The sequence below is a fragment of the Lithobates pipiens genome, unplaced genomic scaffold (assembly GCF_037356315.1).
Source record: "Lithobates pipiens isolate NorthernLeopardFrog02 unplaced genomic scaffold, aLitPip1_a1.2 Scaffold_6, whole genome shotgun sequence".
NCBI classification, from domain to species: domain Eukaryota; kingdom Metazoa; phylum Chordata; class Amphibia; order Anura; family Ranidae; genus Lithobates; species Lithobates pipiens.
In genome coordinates, this window is record NW_027507881.1 from 8,325,797 (window position 1) to 8,346,736 (window position 20,940).

The 20,940-nt window shown below is 43.2% G+C and overlaps 1 protein-coding gene across 8 annotated transcripts in view; it reads left to right on the forward strand.

Annotated features, from left to right (window-relative positions):
* Positions 1-20,940, forward strand: part of LOC143958214 (C-myc promoter-binding protein-like) — a 250,429-nt gene that overhangs the window by 213,372 nt on the left and 16,117 nt on the right. For all 8 annotated transcript variants that reach the window (XM_077467701.1, XM_077467695.1, XM_077467696.1 and 5 more), the window contains 7 exons: positions 3,478-3,612; positions 5,219-6,321; positions 7,889-8,188; positions 13,528-13,703; positions 16,387-16,491; positions 16,635-16,836; positions 19,595-19,849. In XM_077467701.1, the coding sequence (XP_077323827.1) occupies positions 3,478-3,612; positions 5,219-6,321; positions 7,889-8,188; positions 13,528-13,703; positions 16,387-16,491; positions 16,635-16,836; positions 19,595-19,849 (2,276 nt within the window). The remainder of the gene's footprint in view (positions 1-3,477; positions 3,613-5,218; positions 6,322-7,888; positions 8,189-13,527; positions 13,704-16,386; positions 16,492-16,634; positions 16,837-19,594; positions 19,850-20,940) is intronic.

Sequence of the window (20,940 nt, forward strand, 5' to 3'; positions counted from 1 at the left end):
CGAGAGCGGCCGAAAAATACCGAGCCGATTGCTCGGCTCCGCTCGTAGTCCCGCCTCCCTGCTGTTTTTCTAGCGAGCGCTGCCGAAAAAGACCAAGCCGACTGTACTGTGGTACTGGGCGGGACTGCGAGCGGAGCCCAGCCGAATACACAGTACAGACGGCTCGGTCTTTTTCGGCAGCGCTCGCTAGAGAAACAGCAGGGAGGCGGGACTACGAGCGGAGCCGAGCAAGTCGACTCGGTCTTTTTCGGCGGAGCTCGGTCTGTCTCGGCAGCGGGAAATTTAAACATGGGCAAGGCTGCAAATGGCGCTGGCCAAGCTGCAAATGACACTGCAAAGCTGCAAATGACACTGCAAAGCTGCAAATGACACTGCAAAGCTGCAAACAGCGCTGGGCAAGCTGCAAATGACACTGATCATTCTGCAATGATGGACAAGGCTGCAGATGCACACTGATAAGACTGCATTGACGGGCATTTAAATGTAAGTTTTTTTTTTTTCCCTTAAACTTCCCTCCTAAAACTTTTTTCCTTAAAATGCCCTCCTAAACTTGGGGTGCGTGTTATACGCTGGTGCGTGTTATACCCCGATAAATACGGTAGATGCAGAGCTTTTAGGATCCATGGGTGGATGCCATCAGGTCCAGGTGCTTTATCCACCTTTATTCTGTCTAAATATTTCTGGACCCTATCCCTTTTTGAGCCATTGTGGATCATCACTACCACCCACAATATGGACATGAGCTCCCCCATGCTACTTTGTATACACAGAGCTGAAGAATGTGTTTTTAATAAATTTGCCTTTTCTTTGTCCCCAGTCACCCGCTCTAGATTATTTTATAAAGGGCCTACATGTTCAGACCGGACCTTTTTTACTATTAATATATTTGAGGAATGTTTTGGGACTTTTCCTTTCTTTTGCAATCTGTCGTTCGTATTGATTTTTTGCGTCGTTGATTTCCTTTTTACATATTCCGTTTTATTCTTTGTAACATTTAACCACTTAACCCCCGGACCATTTCGCTGGCCAAAGACCAGAGCACTTTTTGCGATTCGGCACATTAACTGACAATTGCGCGGTTGTGCAATGTGGCTTTTTTTTTTTTTCTGGACAAATAGGTCTTTCATTAGGCAGTAAATGCCAATGGATATCTCCTGATTTTTTTTTTTTTTTTTTTTATATTACCAAACGGAAACGATTGGCCTATTTGCATGCATGCTTTTGGAAACGCACTGCAACTGGATCGCATGATACTTCTGTACTTCTGTACCATGCGATCCAGTGCAGGCACACACACTGCATTTGTGACCTGCGTTTTGGGCGTCCTTAACCACTTCAATACCGGGCACTTAAACACCTTCCTGCCCAGACCAATTTTGAGCTTTCAGCGCTGTCGCACTTTGAATGACAATTGCGCGGTCATGCTACACTGTACCCAAATGAAATTTTTATCATTTTTTCCCCACAAATAGAGCTTTCTTTTGGTGGTATTTGATCACCTCTACGGTTTTTATTTTTTGCGCTACAAATAAAAAAAATACCGAAAATTTTGAAAAAAAACGTTTTTTTTGTTTCAGTTTCAAAACTTTGTAAATAAGTACGTTTTCTCCTTCACTGATGGGCACTGATGGGGCTACACTGATGGGCACTAATAAGGTGGCACTGATGGGCACCAATGTGGCACCAATGAAGTGGCACTGATAGGCGGCACTGATGGGCGACACGGATGGGCGACACGGACGGACACTGATAGGTGGCACAAATTGGCACAGATGGGCGGCACAGATGGGCGGCACGGATGGGCGGCACAGGTGGGCATTGATAGGCGGCACAGGTGGGCATGGATAGGCGGCACAGGTGGGCACTCATAGGCGGCACAGGTGGGCACTCATAGGCGGCACAGGTGGGCACTCATAGGCGGCACAGGTGGGCACTCATAGGCGGCACAGGTGGGCACTCATAGGCGGCATCGGTGTTATAGTAATGGATGCCAATCAGTGCCAAACAATAATGCATGCCAATCAGTGATGCCCATTGTGGCCACTGATTGGCATCCATTATGGGCACTGATTGGCACCCATTGTGCTGACTGGCACCCTGGTGGTCTAGGGAGGATTATGGATTTTTATTACCTTTTCCCTGGTGGTCTAGTGGTGTCCCTGGTGGTCCAGTGTGGGCATCCTTGGGGGGGCTGTGCTGATAATTGATCAGCACAGACCCCCCCTGTCAGAGGAGCAGCCGATCGGCTCTCCTCTACTCGCGTCTGACAGACGCGAGTGAGGGAAAGCCGATCACCGGCTCTTCCCATTTACACTGTGATCAGCCGTGATTGGACACGGCTGATCACATGGTAAAGAGTCTCCGTCGGAGACTCTTTACCGAGATCGTAGTTGCCGGGTGTCAGACTGACACCCCGCAACAACGATCGCCGCGATGCGTGCCCCCGGGGGCGCGCAGCGGCTCATAATCCTAATCACGTCATATGACGTCCGGTTAGGATTATGAAACCACTTTGCCGCCGTCAATTTGTAATGGGGCGGGCGGCAAGTGGTTAACTTAACCACTTAAGGACGGTAAGGATTTTCCCCCTTAATGACCAGGCCATTTTTTGCGATACGGCACTGCGTCGCTTTAACTGACAATTGCGCGGTCTTGTGGCGCTTCACCCAAACAAAATTGAGGTTGATTTTTTTTTGCGGTTTTTATTTTTTGCGCTATAAACCAAAAAAAGCGATAATTTTGAAGAAAGCGCATTATTTTTTACTTTTTGCTCTAATAAATATCCTCAGTTTAGGGCCGATATGTATTCTTCTACATATTTTTGGTAAAAATAAAAAAAAATCGCAATAAGCGTATATTGATTGGTTTGCGCAAAAGTTATAGCGTCTACAAAATAGGGGATAGTTTTATGGAATAACACAGGGAAAAATCATTGAACACATTTATTTCTGAACTTATTTGGCTTGGTGTCTTTGTATGTATGGATTGCATGGGTTGTTACCGGCATGTGGTGTAAATTTCATGTCACTAGCACCTTTACAAATAGAATTTCCAAGAAAAACGGTGACGTGTTCAATGCTTATTTTAATATATATATATATGTATATATGTATATATATATGTGTGTGTGTGTGTGTGTGTGTGTGTGTGTGTGTGTGTATATGTATATTTTCTTTATTTTTTTTTTATATTTTTTTTTTAAAAGGTAAAATAAAAAAACTGTGGTGATCAAATGCCACCAAAAGAAAGCTTTACTATATGTGTGAAAGAAATTATATAAATTTCGTTTGAGTACAGTGTTGCATGACCGTGCAATTACCAGTTAAAATAGTTTTAGTGCTGAATAGCAAAAAAAAAAAGGCCTGGTGATGAAAGGGGGGGTAAAATCTTCCAGAGTGTTTGAGTGCTAAATCGACAATGTATCCTGATTAGAGAACACTTTGTAAAAATATCTTTTCTGATCTGTTTTATACTCAGTGTCGGAATCGGAAAGCTCTAAGGGCAGTAGAGAAGGTCTCCCACAGCTGCTGAGTCCTGGTTCCGATAAAGTCACCAAGCCTATTGTTCGAAAAGATGTCAAAGTAGAGAACGCGGCTGATGCGGTCATAGATAGTAAGTGGAATATGATGTATTATGTTGTCTATGAGATCACACACCGCCTATGGAGGCCTGGACAAAAAATCTATCTATCCAAGATTTAATTAATTTTGTTTTTGTTTTTTTAGTAATGATCTCCGCAATATACAGTGTGATTTGGCCTTCGTTCTCACTGAATGCGGCATTGAAATCGTTCATCTGTACTTGCATGATTTCAAACCCACATTTCAGTCCGACTTCGGGGGTGGCTTGAAAGACATCTATGCGGGTTCATGCACAGATGTCTATTGAAATCGCACCCCCCCCCCCCCTTAGTCGCCAAAAGAAGTGCATGAACTACTTTTGGAAAGTATCACTGGATTTGATTAACAGCAATCTGTCCAATAAGGAGAGAGACGGAGCATCGCTGGATCGGATCGGGCTCAAGTAAGAAAAAAGGTGGGGGGAGCTGTAGCACAGAAGGCTTTTCACCTAAATGCATAGAAGGCATTAAAGTGAGAAACCTTGAGACCGTACAACCACTTTAAAAAGTGAACCTATTCCCCCAAAAAAGAAGACCTACCGTGATTTTCGGGGATGGCTGCAATATAAGCCCTACCCCGAAAATAAGCCCTAGTTAAAGTCCTTAAACACTAAAAACATTGCATTCGTTTTGTAAAAAGATTATATAATGTGTAGTGTATCTTCCTTGTGTAACTTTATTGTGGAAAATACCTTATTTACAGTGCTGCTGGGCGCTCACGTGACCCGCCAGAGATTTTTATTTTTTTTTCCTCTTCTCCCGCCTGACGTCAGTGGCCCCTCACCCTGCAATGCTCGGAGCAGGGCTTAAGTCAGCGGGGCTCTCGGCCCCTCACTCTGCAGTATTCAGAGCGGGAAAGAGGAGCTCCGGCGGGTCACGTGAGCGCCCAGCGTTGTAAATAAGGTATTTTACACAATAAAGTTACACAAGAAGAAGCACGGCACATTATATAATAATTTTAAGGAACAGATTACATAATTTTACAAGGCCTTAAACCAAGGTTTTGGGATTACAGCCTTCCATAATGCTGACTCCTGAGCTGACAAGGGAAGAGAAGACAGGGGACACAAACTTTTTTTTAAAAACATTTTATTGTTTTATTCCATGTTTTTCAGAACATAAAGGGGGTAACTCTATCATGCATTAAATGATCAGAATCTATTTTATTTTTTTTCCCCAGAAGATGATTTTAATAAAAGTAGATTATTGTACATACCCTAAATAGGACATCCCCTGAAAATAAGCCCTAGTGCAGTGATGGCAAATCTTGGCACCCCAGATGTTTTGGAACTACATTTCCCATGATGCTCATGTACTCTGCAGTGTAGCTGAGCATCATGGGAAATGTAGTTCCAAAACATCTGGGGTGCCAAGGTTTGCCATCACTGCCCTAGTGTGTTTTTTGTAGCAAAAAATGAATATACCCTGTGTTATTTTCGGAGAAACAAGGTATGAGTGGCACTGTAAATTGGCTGTTTTGTTGCGTCTTCTGTACCAACAACCCCCATCAGGAGACCGTAGGGTGGTCCTTGCTTTGTAAAATGAGACGCCTGGTGCATAGACACCCACAAGGTCCAACCTCTTCTGTCTTCATTTCAGGTAACCCGGCAGGTCTTCTTTTTGCCCCCTGCTTTGAGGACACCAGAGAGCGTGAGATATACCAAAGCTGGAGTTTACGAAGGAGACACAAGAGTGCTATGGAACCTACCTTGAAAAGTCAGTTAGAATGGGAATCGAGGAACAGGCACTTGAGTGGAGAAAATCTTGCAGTGCTGTTGGTTGGTGGGAACGCTGGACAAACTGAGTCGGGAAAAATGCTGGACAAATTGGGCGCCGACGCAAAAATACTTAGCGGAGCTTTCAAAAAGAGTATCCCTCGTCCAAAGACTCTGGACATCAAAAGCAACTCTGTGAGCAAGGAAAGCGCTGGTGTGACCAAGCAGTGGAGTGACGATGACTCTCCGGTTGGAGAAGGGTACAATGACAAAGTAGATTCCCCGGTGATTTTTGACCTGGAAGATCTGGACAATGACACTGTTGAAAACAAACCAGTCAACAAAAGGGAGCCGAAGGCTCAGCTGAGAGAGAGGAGCATGAGTACAAACTCAACCGCATCAATGTTTGTTGCCAAGCCTGTGGAAAAGACAGATGTAAAAGTTGGATTAGATCCCCTGTCAATGCTGGCAGCCACAACCGGCCAGGAAGAGGAAACGGAGGAGGTGGTGGATAACAAAGGTCTTCTGACACCATCTGCTAAAAGGGACCTGGCAGAGGAAATAGAGATGTACATGAATATGAGCAGCCCGTTGACTAGCAGAGCCCCCAGCATGGACTTGCAGAGAAACGCTTCTGACCAGTACAAAAGTTCTAAATCTATACCTCTATGCCGGCGGTCCAGCCTCCCCTCAACACCCCCACAGGCACCTAGATTAATTAAGTCAAAAACGTACTACTCAAAGCCTGAGGAGCGACACAGAGGCCGGCTCTGGTCCTCCCCGGGATATGCTGCCAGCAGTCCGCAGAGAGAGCAACCTCCGGACTTGGCCCTGGCCATGATGTCTCCAACATCCTTTAATTTTGACACGCTCCTCACGCCTAAGCTGGATGTGCTGAAGACCAGTATGTTCACTGCTGGGAAAGGTGTTGCTGAGAAGGCCACGAAGTGGTACTCGAAGATAGCCAACTATGCTGGACCCATAAAAGTGAGTTTTGTCATCTGGAGGTTTGATTTGCTTTCTAGTCTAGACAAACAATCTCTTCCAATGAGCTGTTATAGGTTACTTTAGATTCCTATGATATATAAAATGCATGTTAGAGATATTATCAATAACTTATCGTTCCCAGTAGATTAAAAGTGCAATTCCAGTAATGGATACATTGTTACATTCCAACAATACACGATCCCTTTTGCTGCCAGGTCCATACGTCATGCGGACCTGAGTGCAGGGGGGTTTTACACACGCTGAGTGTGTGTATATCTGACAAGCCGACTTCTGGCAGCCTGTCACCAAAAAGATCATCACATTGGGGACTTTTTGTCCCCTTTGTGATAAAATAAAAGTTAAAGCTGAATTCCAACCTTTAATATAAACTTTAGTCTGTTTGGGCCAAGCTTGTTTTTGTAACTGTAATTAAAAGATTTTTTTTTTGAATAATATATATATATATATAGTATTAAAAAAATATATATATATATATATATATATATATATATATATATATATATATATATATTTATTTATTTATTTATTTATTTATTTATTTTTTTTTTTTTTTTTTTTAATGTTATCCTTAGTATGACCAGGTCATCCTAAATTCTTAGACCCCTTTCACACTGAGCCAGTTTACAAGCGTTTAAGCGCTAGAAATGGCGCCTGAAAACTGCCTCCCATTCACTTCAATGAGTGCTTTCACACTGGGGTGGTGCGCTTGCAGGACGGTAAAAAAAAAAGTCCTGCAAGCAGCAGCTTTGAGGCAGGTTTGGAGTGCTATAAATAGAGCTCCAAATACACCCTGCCCACTGAAATGAATAAAAGCGCCGCAAAACGCGCCCCCGAAAAGCTCTGCGAAAGCCACGCAAAAAACGTCTGGGGCTTTTGCGCTGTTTCAGCGGCGCTTCAGTGTGAAAATGGCCTTAGCCAAATAGCAATTTCACAAAAAAGAAAAAAATAATAAAAAATGGAGGAGGAGCATAAAAAAAAGAAAAAAAAAAAAAGATGGCACGGGGGGTGGGCATTGGAGCGTACAGCTTAGGTTTGTTGATCTTATCAAACCAACAAAAACTATCTTGGCAATAAAAGAAAAAATAAATAAATCCTCTTTCCTCCTTTGTTCTTAAACGCGTGTGTGTGTGTGTGTGTGTGTGTGTGTGTGTGTGTATATGTGTATATATATATATATAATTTAATATTATTCAATATTAATATTATATTTAAAAAAAAAAGTGATTTAAATTTAAGTGTATCAACAATCGCCCACCAAGCCATCCATGCTATCTTAAACTCTCCTGTTTTTTTTTACTTTTCCTGATCAATCGTAATCATCCTTATAAGTTCGCCCAAAATTTCAAACCATTCCCCCAGAGTAGGGACCACTTCTAGCTTCCAAGGAGGAATAAGTTGCTGGGCAGGAATTAGGGGGAAAAAAATAAAAAAAATTTTTTTTTTTAAATGCAGTTTTAAAAAAAACGTATCTTATGTGTCTACCTTCTTACATTGGGGACAATAGCCCCGCGTTCCATTATAAGCTGACATGTTCTGTCTTACGCAGGATCAGAATTCTGACAGAGCCAGCCTTTCTTCGGGGGGTGCTGGAGATGTAGAATCGTTTTCCATCAATGAAGATGACTTTGAAGGCATTACCTCTCCTCGTGACAACGACCTTTCCGCTGGTAACAGCTCGGTGGGAATGAGTAGGACCAGCCTGGAGAGCAACACTTCCCAAGAGGGAGCATCTAAGCAGCTCTACCACAGCGGTTCCCCTTCCAGAACGCCGCAGAACTACAAGTCTGAGATCCTAGCTTCCTGCAATTCCAGTAGTACGAGTGTCTTCCAGAACTATGCTATGGAGGTACATTATTCTTATTTTTTCATCTTCCTAAAAACAAATAAAAACAGGAGTTCATATTATGAGTGAGGTACTATAGAAAAAAAAAAAACTTTAACTGGCAATTGTGCAGTCATGCAACCCTGTACATAAATATCTATCTAAAACACACCGACACAATTGTTTCTGGGCTGTACACACAACAAATAACATACACATATGTGATATCACTGTGATCGCCAGGAATTGGAAAATTTAGTTTTTGGGGTGCGTTTTGCTGAGGTTCTGGTAATAGCAAAAATATATAATATACTATATTGGATATATTAAATATTTTATATCTAATTAAATATATTATCTAATTAAATTATTTTTGGCCATTTTTCCTTTGGTAAAAAAAAAAAAAATCAGGTCATATGTAATATTATTTATCACCAAATGAAAGCCCTATCTTTTTTTGAAGAAAAAAAAAAAAAAACAGTATAATTCACCTGAAGACTCTAATTCTTTGCATTGATATGTCCTGCCGAACACAGATCGCGGTAAAAAGCCAATCAGCTGCTCTTTACCACATGGTCAGCTATGCCCAATCACAGCTAATCACGATGTTAGTAGATGCCGGTTATCTTCACTGCTCCTTCTCACGCGTGAAGAGGAGAAAAAAGTTGATAATCAGCTTCTGCCAACCCATGCCCACCACTGCTGCCAATCAGTGCCCACCAGTGTCTCCTCATGTCACAATCGATGCCCACCAGTGTCTCCATGTCACCAATCGGTGCCCACCAGTGTCTCCTCGTCACCAATCGGTGCCCACCAGTGTCTCCTCATGTCACCAATCGGTGCCCACCAGTGTCTCCTCATGTCACCAATCGGTGCCCACCAGTGTCTCCTCATGTCACCAATCGGTGCCCACCAGTGTCTCCTCATGTCACCAATCGGTGCCCACCAGTGTCTCCTCATGTCACCAATCGGTGCCCACCAGTGTCTCCTCATGTCACCAATCGGTGCCCACCAGTGTCTCCTCATGTCACCAATCGGTGCCCACCAGTGTCTCCTCATGTCACCAATCGGTGCCCACCAGTGTCTCCTCATCAATGTCACCAATCGGTGCCCACCAGTGTCTCCTCATCAATGTCACCAATCGGTGCCCACCAGTGTCTCCTCATCAATGTCACCAATCGGTGCCCATCAGTGCAGCCTCATCAATGTCACCAATCGGTGCCCATCAGTGCAGCCTCATCAATGTCACCAATCGGTGCCCATCAGTGCAGCCTCATCAATGCCCGCCTCATCAGCACACATCCGTGTAGGAGAAAAATTACTTATGACAGATTTTTTATTTTATTTTTTTCAAAATTTATGGACTTTATTTGTTTAGCAAAAAAGAAAAAACCCAGCGGTGACTAAATACCACCAATAGAAAGCTCTATTTGCATGGAGAGTGAAACATCCCACCCATCGCCAATACACCTTTTTCTCCCCCCCACATAAATTGTATTCCCGATTGGACCACTTTCTAATAACTGCACCCTTGCTACCCAATGTGGTATCCTCTGAAATAGAGCCTATCACGTGGTCTGATCACGCCCCCATCACTCTCAACGTGACACTCCATAACGCATCACCTAAAACTTGCCACTGGAGACTGAATGAGTCTCTATTGCGACATGCTGAAACCAAAGATAGACTGCTCAAGAGATTGGAGGAGTTTTTTCATCTCAATTTAGGCTCAGTTTCAGACATATCTACTGTGTGGGAGGCCCACAAGGCAGTTTTTAGGGGGGAGTGCATCTCAGCCGGCTCACGTCTGAAGCGGGACTCTGTTAGGCTGAGGGTGGAGCTTGTGGCCCAGCTGCAGGTGGCGGAGGCGCGGTTACTCCGCTCCCCTACGGTGGATCGCTTGCGTGCAGTAACTACTATTCGCAACCACATTAAGGCTATAGACGCAAAGGACATTTCAAAATCAATGTTATGGTCTAAGCGAAAGTTCTATGAGTTTGCAGACAAACCACATAGGATGCTTGTCCACAAACTTAAGCCCCGGCCCTTTTTATCCATTCCTGATTATATACTGCAATCAGACGGTACACCAACGCACTGCCCTCAGACCATGTCCGGAGTATTCAGAGAATATTATAACAAACTTTACAACTGCCTGAACACGGGCACACAGGATCAGTTCCCACAAGACAGGTTGGACTCCTTCCTATCATCTATTCACCTCCCAAAACTCTCACCAGAGCAACGCTCCTCCTTAAACCAACCTATCTCCACTGACGAACTAGTTGACGTAATTAAACATCTCCCCACACATAAAGCCCCAGGACCAGATGGCCTTCCATACTCCTATTATAAGACGTTCCTAGAGTCCCTGTCCCCACACCTGCTGACCCTATTCTCACTGCTCCAGGGCACAATACCACACCCCTCGTTCCTACATGCAGTCATAACCACTATCCCTAAACCAGATAAGGATCCTTCCCTCCCTGACAATTATCGTCCCATAGCCCTATTGAACTCTGATTACAAAATCTTTACCAAGATTCTAGCGAACAGGCTCTCTCTACTGCTGCCAGCGTTGATCCATAGAGACCAGGTGGGTTTCGTTCCCACAAGACATGCGGGGGACAATACTCGCCGCACAATTGACCTTATAGACCTGCTTACTAAAACTAAAAACCCCGCTTTGATACTCAGTTTAGATGCCCAAAAGGCATTTGACCGCCTTAGCTGGCCATTTATGTTTGCGATACTAAACCACTTTGGATTTTCAGGCCCCTTTATTCACGCCCTCCAAGCCCTATACTCGAAGCCCACCTCCCAGGTACAACTCTCCTCCCATCTGTCCCGTCCGTTTTCCCTTAGCAATGGTACGAGACAGGGTTGCCCTCTATCGCCATTGCTCTTTATCCTCAGTCTGGAACCCCTAGCTGCGGCTATACGGGAATGTTCAGATATTAAAGGAGTTTGCCTCCGCAACGCAGAATATAAAATATCCTTATTCGCGGATGATGTCCTCCTAACTCTCACCCACCCGCACACATCCCTACCACACCTTCACCACCTACTATCCACTTTTGGTAGCCTCTCGGGTTTCAAAATTAATGATACTAAAACCGAAGCATTACCTGTAAACATAACCCCGTCCCTCTTATCTTCGCTCCAAAGTAAGTATAATTACCACTGGTGTCCTCACTCACTTAAATACCTGGGGGTTCGCATTACTGCTTCCTATGATACTTTATATAAGGCCAATTTCCCCCCCATGTTCTCGGAAATTAATCACTTACTGACATACTGGACATCTCTCCCCCTATCCCTGTTGGGCCGAATCAATGTCCTTAAAATGTCTATCCTCCCTAAGTTATTATATTTGTTTGAAACTTTACCTGTGGCTATCCCTATGTCACAGTTGAAATCCCTTCAAAGGAGAAGCCTCCGTTTTGTTTGGAATAACGCTTCCCACAGGTTAGCGGGGACAGTGGTCCTGGCTCGGAGGAATAGGGGGGGGCTCGGAGGCCCAGATTTCATTAAATACTATTATGCCACACACCTGAGAGTTCTTACCTCCTGGACCTCCCGAAAGGCCCCAAATAGATGGTCAGAAATAGAAATGAGTGTTACAGCCCCGGTACATCCTTGCTATATGCTTTGGCCTTCTACTGCCCTTCATATGCCCCAATTACGGCGCATATGCCTAGCTCCCATGTTGTTCACGTTGAATATCTGGAAAAGGTGCAATGACCGCTTTTCCCTATCCTCACCATGTCCACCGCTTTTAAATATCCTATTTAACCCAGACATCCCAGATAGCCTGTCCTATGATCGTATGCTACCATGGACCCAAGCGGGACTCTTTCAACTCCGACACTTTGCTAACCCGGCGACACGCCATTTATTGACTTTTCCCACCTTGCAAAAGCAACACCAGATCCCCCAAAGGCTTCTACATTCATACTTGCAGATCAGACACTTTTTCTCTATCAGGTCCCCTTCTCTGATTCTGGACAAACCCACAGACTTTGAGAGCCTATGTGCTAAGGGTCCTTACGAACCCAGACTGATCTCTACTATTTACACGATATTACATGACGCCATACCTATGACGGTGAACACCCACCACTACATGAGGAAATGGTCTCAGATTCTACAACACGATATTTCCCTGGTGGACTGGGGGAACATATGGGAGCACACTTCCAGAATATCTCGATGTGTGACCCACAAGGAAACTGCATACAAAGTTCTAATGCACTGGTATAGGACTCCAGATATTCTACATGCCCGTAACAGGTTAATTTCGAAGCAATGCTGGCGATGTGGTGGGGAAGTCGGCTCTCACTACCATATTTTTTGGGACTGCCCCCTAGTCCACCAGTTCTGGCTCCAAGTCCAAAATCTGTTAGAAACACTGGCTGGCACTCCTATTCCCCTGACGCCCATGCATTATCTGCTAGGCCTCCCTTTCTCTGGTATTTCTAAGGCCTTGCGCAGATTGTTGTCCTTCATCTTATTGGCTGCTAAAAGGGTCATACCCAGGTTATGGTTGTCCACCTCTCCACCTACACTTCCGCAATTGATCACCACTGTAGCTGACATACGCAGAATGGAACACTTGACGGCCGTAGTGGAGGGTAAGATGCAGAAATTTTCTAAAATTTGGTCAACATGGGATGAGTCTACATATGGCTCTGATGGGATTGCTCCTACTTAGTTAAACCTGGATACACACATGTCCCCGAGAGAAGGTCTGAAATCTATTTTTTTTTTTTTCCTTACAGCTCTCTTTGAAGTTACATAGTCTGTTTACAGTTTCTGTCTATAACCCCCTTAAAGATACGGTAGAAGATCACTACTTTAATCACATCGCTATGCCTCTATATGTTTAGAGTTTGTATGCCTTGTAATCAAAGTATACCTGCAATCTCGATATGTTAATATTAATATTTCATGTATATTTTCTTCTGTATGCTGTTGAAAATGTAAAATAAACAATTACAAAAAAAAAAAAAAAAGAAAGCTCTATTTGTGTGAAATTTTTTATTATAATCATTTTATTTGGGTAAAGTGTTGCATGACTGCGCAATTGTCATTCAAATTGCGACAGCACTCAAAGCTGAAAATTGGCCTGGGCAGGAAGTGGGTGGAAGTGCCCGATGGGCAAGTGTTTAACATTTGTTTTAACTTTTTCATGAAGGGGGTTTAGCAAACATTAATGGAATATTTCACATTGTATTCCATGACTTGATGTGTATGAGCCCGTCTTTGTTGGGAATGTACAACGTATAAATATATTCTGTCATACTGCCTATGAATTATATTTGCACCGAGCAGAGTACACGAAAATCATTTTCCCATAACAGGTACTAATCTCCAGCTGCTCCCGGTGTCTGACCTGTGATTGCCTGGTCCATGATGAGGAGATTATGGCTGGCTGGACAGCGGATGATTCAAATCTCAACACCACCTGTCCCTTCTGCGGGAGCGCCTTCCTCCCATTCCTCAACATTGAAATCCGAGACCTGCGCCGCCCCGGTCGGTAAGGATAATTACATTGTCTGGATGGCGTAGCTGATCACATTTTACATGATTTGAGCTTTAAAGGATAAGTTCACCTTTTGAAAATAGTAATAAATGCAAATTTTTTTTGCAGGTAAAAAAAAAAACGTGCATTTATTTTTTTCTAAGGAGCCTGCAGAGCATTGCACCCGCAATCGGTAGATTGTGGGTGCAATCACAGGCTCCTGCGTACTCTTGAGATAGCTGTCTGCTCGAACCTCGTACGGGCAGGCAGTTACTTGAGAGCAGGAAGATCAGTGGACTACCGGAGTACTCACCGGCGCCCTCCATAGTTCATTGAGAAATATAGGGTGTCGGCCACAATGGCTGCATTGCACTTGTCGGTTCACTCATAGGAAACTGTTTTGGGTTTCCTAGACGTTTGCGGAACTGCTACTATTTTAGTCTCTAGGGTGTCTGCTTTCAGAAAATATATCATGTTTGCGGGTTTTATGTAATCTTCAGGCCTAAAATTATTTTTTAAACGTGTGCAAATTAAAGTGCCAGTTAAATGTCCAGTGATACCTCTGTTTGCGAGTAATGTGATATACAAATTTTTTGCAAGGCGTGCTAAATCCTGACTTGATTTGCGAGCGCTGTCTCGCAAGATGAACAGGACTCAAGCCGCTGGTGTACGTATAGCCGTATGCGGTCAGAGGTCCGGGAGCGCTGGAGGACTCGGACGCTCGCAGCTGGGTGGGGCGGGCATAATGTGCATCAGAGCACCCAAAGGTATCAACTGCCACCCCCCCCCCCCACACCTCTGGTCACATGCAGTACTGCATACATCAGCGCACCCACACCTCTGGCCACATGCAGTACTGCATACACCAGCATCCCTGCACCTCTGGCCACATGCAGTACTGCATACACAGCATCCCTGCACCTCTGGCCACATGCAGTACTGCATACACCAGCATCCCTGCACCTCTGGCCACATGCAGTACTGCATACACCAGCATCCCGCACCTCTGGCCACATGCAGTACTGCATACACCAGCATCCCGCACCTCTGGCCACATGCAGTACTGCATACACCAGCAACCCTGCACCTCTGGCCACATGCAGTACTGCATACACCAGCATCCCTGCACCTCTGGCCACATGCAGTACTGCATACACCAGCATCCCTGCACCTCTGGCCACATGCAGTACTGCATACACCAGCATCCCTGCACCTCTGGCCACATGCAGTACTGCATACACCAGCATCCCTGCACCTCTGGCCACATGCAGTACTGCATACACCAGCATCCCTGCACCTCTGGCCACATGCAGTACTGCATACACCAGCACCTCTGGCCACATGCAGTACTGCATACACCAGAACCCCTGCACCTCTGGCCACATGCAGTACTGCATACACCAGCACCCCTGCAGCTCTGGCCACATGCAGTACCATAGGGCTGCAACTAACCTATTATTTTCATAATCGATTAGTTGGCCGATTATTGTTTCGATTAATCGGTTAATAACCTTAAAAAAAAAAGTGGGTCAAATTGACGTTCATTTTCAACCACAGTGACAGGAAAATTTAGAAATAGAAAACTTCTTAGTCAAGGGACTTTTCAGACCGTGTATGTGGTTTTCGTTCAGATATTACATTCATTTTAAAAACAAGTGAAAATTTCAAACAAAATTCTTTCATTCAGCAAATGTACAAAGATTTTTTTATTTTTTTTTGTATGAATATTCTCATCTGAAAATTGATCGGTGTGGCCAGCATAAGGCTCGGCACACACCTATGCAGTTTGCTTCTGATCTGTTTCTGCAGTGCCTATTGCTGTGCGTTTTGATTTCTGCGCACGTGATTTTACTGCAATTTGCTTTTTTTTTTGCTGCAAAAATGCATTGCACGCTTTTCTGCAGCTTCTCCATTGAAGTATATTGAACCAATAAAGCACCATTTTGCGTTAAAAGTCCCTGACCCTTTCAGACGTGAACGTGTCCCATAGGAAACCATGTAAATGAACTGTAGTGCGTTTCTGCAAAAAGCACCAAAAAACACATAGATGTGAAGCAGGACTAACAGGTTTAGTAACATAATGGGGTTAAAAAAAACTAAAATTAGCCCTTTATAGTAGAAAAAGCAGATAATCACTACTATAAGGGGTTCATTTTTTTTTTTTTTTTTACTGTAGAACAGTGAAAGTAATATTTACAGTAGTGATTATTTGCTCTTTGTACTATAAAGGGCTCCTTTTAGTTTTTTTAAACCCCATTATGTTACTGGCCTATTAATCGATTCATTTCATAATTGATTAGTTGTTTCAGCCCTACAGTACTGCATACACCGGTGCCCCTGCACCTCTGGCCACATACAATACTGTATACACCAGCGCCCCCGCACCTCTGGCCACATACAGTACTGCATACACCAGCAGTGGTTGTAGAACTAATCATTTGAGTTTCCATTATTTCATATGGGGAAATTCGCTTTGATATACAAGTGCTTTGGATTACAAGCATTCTTCTGGATCAAATTATGCTTGTAATCCAAGGTATTACTGTAAAGCAGGTCAGATGCGGTTACAGTATCATTGAGCTTTTGTGCAGCTGCTAGTTGCATTCATGTGCAGCGTTGGAACATGCCGTCATTATTTCAGAATAGAGTGTTTTTAAAATGGCTTTCAGATGTATGATCTTTGTTGTTTCTGTGACAGGTACTTCTTAAAAGTCAGTCCATCCACAGATAGTATGCACCCTTCCGGTTGTCAGAGGCCAAAGTCGGCAATTATCCCACCAGCTTATTCAGACGCCCCATGCAGGTAATAATTGGTGTTGATTGGGTGGTGATTTTATTTTCCTACCCTTCAAGTCGTCTTCTGAGCATCTTAAATTCTTCATCTTGCAAGCACAGTACCGTTGTTCAAAGCTATATTCACCCGATCTTAATGTTTTACTCTTGTAGCAAAGGAAAACTAGAGGACTTAAATACCAGAACTATAAATATACCGACTGGGAAGAGGAAGATGGTTCCAAGCGAATCGGCCTCTCCTAGTCTTCCCGTAGTGAGAAGCGTCAGTACGTTCAGCACTTTGGATGAGAAGCCATCTTGCAATCTGAGCCACGTCTCCACAGGCAGTCTACCTACCAACTTTCGGACACCCACTGTAAGTACTCTGGGGCATGTTCAGCTTATTGTACAACCCCAATTACAAAAAAAAGGTTGGGACACTGTGTAAAAGCTACATAAAAACAGAATTCAATGATTTGGAAATCTGGATAAATCTGGATATATCTTTCAGAATTGATGGTGTCTTTCCACGTGAGCAGGCTGCCCGTTCCATACGCACTAATGCACCCCCCATACCATTTAGAGATGCAGGCCTTTGAACTGAGCGCTGAAGGTCCATCTCCTCTTTAGTCCGGAGGACGTCGCGCCCATGGTTGACAAAAACAATGTCAAATTTTGATTCGTCTGACCACAGAACAGTTTTCCACTTTGCAGCAGACCATTTTAAATGAGCTTTTGGCCCAGAGAAGATGGCAGCACTTCTGGATCATGTAGCAGAGATGGCTGCTTCTTTGCATGACGGAGCTTTGCCTTGCGTTTTCAGATGGCATGGGGGGAGCGGTGTTCACCGTGATTTTTGGAAGCATTCCTGAGCCCGCGCAGTCATGTTCATCAGAGTTGTATCTGCTTTTAATGCTGTGTCATCTAATATAGCATTTCGGACCTTGTCCCTTGAGCACAGAGATGTCTCCAGATTCTCTGAGGCTACATTTACACCTGAGCATTTTCACCTCGTAAAAAAACACCCAGAAGACGCCCAACAAGCAAAATGCCATTTATTTCAATGGCACCTGTTCGCATCTGAGCATTTTGTCACCTGAAGCAAAAAGCCTGAAGCTCAAAAAATTTGAGCTTCTTTTTGGGCAGGTTACAGGCGGTTTTCTGCTTTTTACATTAGTGACCTTTTTGACCTGTGCAAAAAAAAAAAGCGCAACTTTCTGCCTGAAAACGAATTGCTCAGGTGTGAATGCAGCCTGAATTATTTGATATTATGTACTGTAGATGAGGCACTCTGACTCTCTAAGATGCTCTTTTTATACCCAATTATGATACTAACCTGTTGCAAATTAACCTAAATAGCTGCCAAATGTTCTTCCAGCACTTCCTTGTTGGCACCATTTAATTCGCCTGCTTTTTGTTGCCCTATCCCAATTTTTTGAGACATGTTGCTGCCATAAATGTCAAAATTACTTTTTTTTTTTTTTTTTTTTTTTAACGGTCAATTTTCTAAGTTTGAATATTTGATATGTTTTCTATTTTCTAGTATAAATAAAATACAGGTTTATGAGATATGCAAATTAATGCATTCTGTTTTATGTAGTTATTTAGAAAATTGAATGGTAGGAAAAATGGACTTTAACGACACGTACAGAAAAATATAACACATTTTTAATGGTTCACATAAATTACAGAAGTATACAGTACACAGTTAATAAAACACATAATTTATAGATAGAAAATTATGTGTTTTATTAAGTGTACTGTATACGTCTGTAATTTATGTGAACCATTAAAAATTTGTTTAATGGCACGTATAGAAAAATATAACAAATTTTTAATGTTTCACATAAATTACAGTTCACATTTAATAAAACACATTTTCTATGTATAAATTATGTGTTTTATTAAATGTGTACTGTATACGTCAGTAATTTATGTGAACCATTAAAAATGTGTTATATTTTTCTTTACGTGTCGTTAAAGTCCATTTTTCCTACCATTCAATTCTCAATTTATTAGGATGTGGCACATATATACTCAGGGTGTTTGATTGCCACCCCAGGGCACAACAATCAATTCCTTTTTTTCCACCCTAAAGTGGAACTTACGCTCATCGGATTCCTGCCCCCCCCCCCCCCCGGCACCTTTCAGGGGGGAGGGGAGTGCAGATACCTGTATAATTTAGGTATCTGCACCCACTTTTCGGGAATAGCTAGCAGCACATGCCCCCCCCCCCCCAGTTGTGTTCCGGGAAACACACAGTTCCCAAGACACAACGGGGACCAGTGAGGACGCGCATGCGCAGTAGGGAACCGGGCAGTGAAGCCGCAACGCTTCACTTCCTGATTCCCTGACCGAGGATGGCGGCGGGGGCGGCCGAGAGACAAGCGATTGCTTGTCATCTGCTGCCAGCATCGCGGGCACCCAGGACAGGTAAGTGTCCATTTATTAAAAGTCAGCAGCTGCAGTATTTGTAGCTGCTGACTTTTAATATATATTTTTTTTAAGGTTTCCCCTCCTCTTTAACTTATTGCCTTCACAAAATACAGGCTGTCTAACTACAGATAAATTAAATCAGTACCTTATTTTGTTTTCATGTAACAATCAGTAGCTTTTGCTGGAATATTACTTGGAACCCCCAAACATTATTATTATTTATTTTTTTAAAGCAGAGGTCCTAGAGAATAAAAAAAGTGCGTTTTGCAATTTTTATTTTTTTTGTCACACTGTATTTGTGCAGCGTGTTTTTTTATTTTTTTTGTTCTTTTTCAACACTATTTTTTTGGGGGAAAAAAAGCCTTTTTGAATTTTTAATGCCCAAAAAAAATACATAACCAATTTTTTTTAAATATAAAAGAAGATGTTACACCGAGTAAATGGATACCAAACGAGTCACGCTTTAAAATTGCACACGTCCATACAACGGCGACAAACTCTTTAAATTTTTCTACTTTTTTCCAGTTATAGTACACAGGAGGAGGAATATTAGAATATTGAATAATAGAATAATTGAATAAGAATAAAACCCATATTGTGCTTGCAACCATATTATACAACTTCTGCCTTTGTCCTCATTTCCACCTTCTAATATCTTTTTTTGTTGTTAAAAAAAAAAAAAAAAAAAAAAAAAACAGGACTCACTAGAGCTGGACTGGAGGACATCCCATCCTGAGCCAATCACTGTTCCCTACCTCAGCCCACTTGTAGTGTGGAAAGAACTGGAAAGCTTACTGGAGAATGAGGGTGACCCATCCATTACAGTTCCAGGCTTTGTGGATCATCATCCCATCGTTTTCTGGAATCTGGTGTGGTATTTTCGGAGGCTAAACCTTCCCAGCAACCTCCCTGGATTGATCCTTTCCTCTGAACATTGTAACAAGCATTCAAAGGTGGGTATAAAGCCAGGATCCCGCATACTGGTGTGTTGGTGGCTTAGTCTTCCAGATCCAGGGGCCAGAGTTTATTATCCCATTGTCGCATGCTCAGACTGAAAACTGCATTACTGTAACAGGAAGTAGAAAATCACAGCACGATCTGAGGAACTTTTTTAGCAAATATTTTAACCACTTGACCTCCGGAAAACATTTATTCCCCTTCATGACCAGGCTTATTTTTTATTTTTTTGCTATACGGCACTGCGTTACTTTGACAATTGCGCAGTCATGCAATGCTGTAGATAAATACATTTTGTGTCCTTTTTTTTTTTTTTGCCACAAATAGAGCTTTCTTTCGGTGGTATTTGATCACCGCTGCAGTTTTTATCAGTATGGATGCTTAATCATAGTTCATATTGATGTGAAACGCGTTAGCCTGTCTGTACCATAATGTAAGAGATTTTGCCACGAATAAAAGGTGTTGTTCGGCGTGTGGCCGTTCAGCCGTTTTCTTCAAATTTCTACACCATTGCAGTGCCTGCACCTGAAGTTGAGAGTGGGGAGGGCAGTTATTAGAGACACCAACGCTCTTGGAGCTGCATCGCTACCCCTTACTTTGCAGACACTCACAATCCATCACTTTCCACCTGTCAAAACGGAGCTCTGCATTGTTTACATGGGTAGAACTCCGTTCTGTGGCTCTGCTTGACGATCGGTGGGTTCTGGCGGGCCACCCGCTGACGGCGCACGTGTTCCATAGACGGAAGTGTAGAATTGTGTGTATGTATATAGAGATCTCTCTCTCTCTCTCTCTCTCTCTCTCTCTCTCTCTCTCTCTCTCTCTCTCTCTCTCTCTCTCTCTCAGATATATATATATATAGAGAAAGATAGATATATATAGAGAGAGGTGTATATATATATACTCTCTCTAGAGATTCTGTAGCAGTAAATCTGCTATAGGGTGGTCCTTAAAGGTGCGTTCACGCCTTTTAAAAAAAAAAAAAAATCAGCAGGTGCAAACCCTGTAGCTGCTGACTTTTAATAAGGACACTTAGCTGTCCAACGAGCCCGCAATGTTGGCCGCCCCGAGGCCGATCAGTCCATCT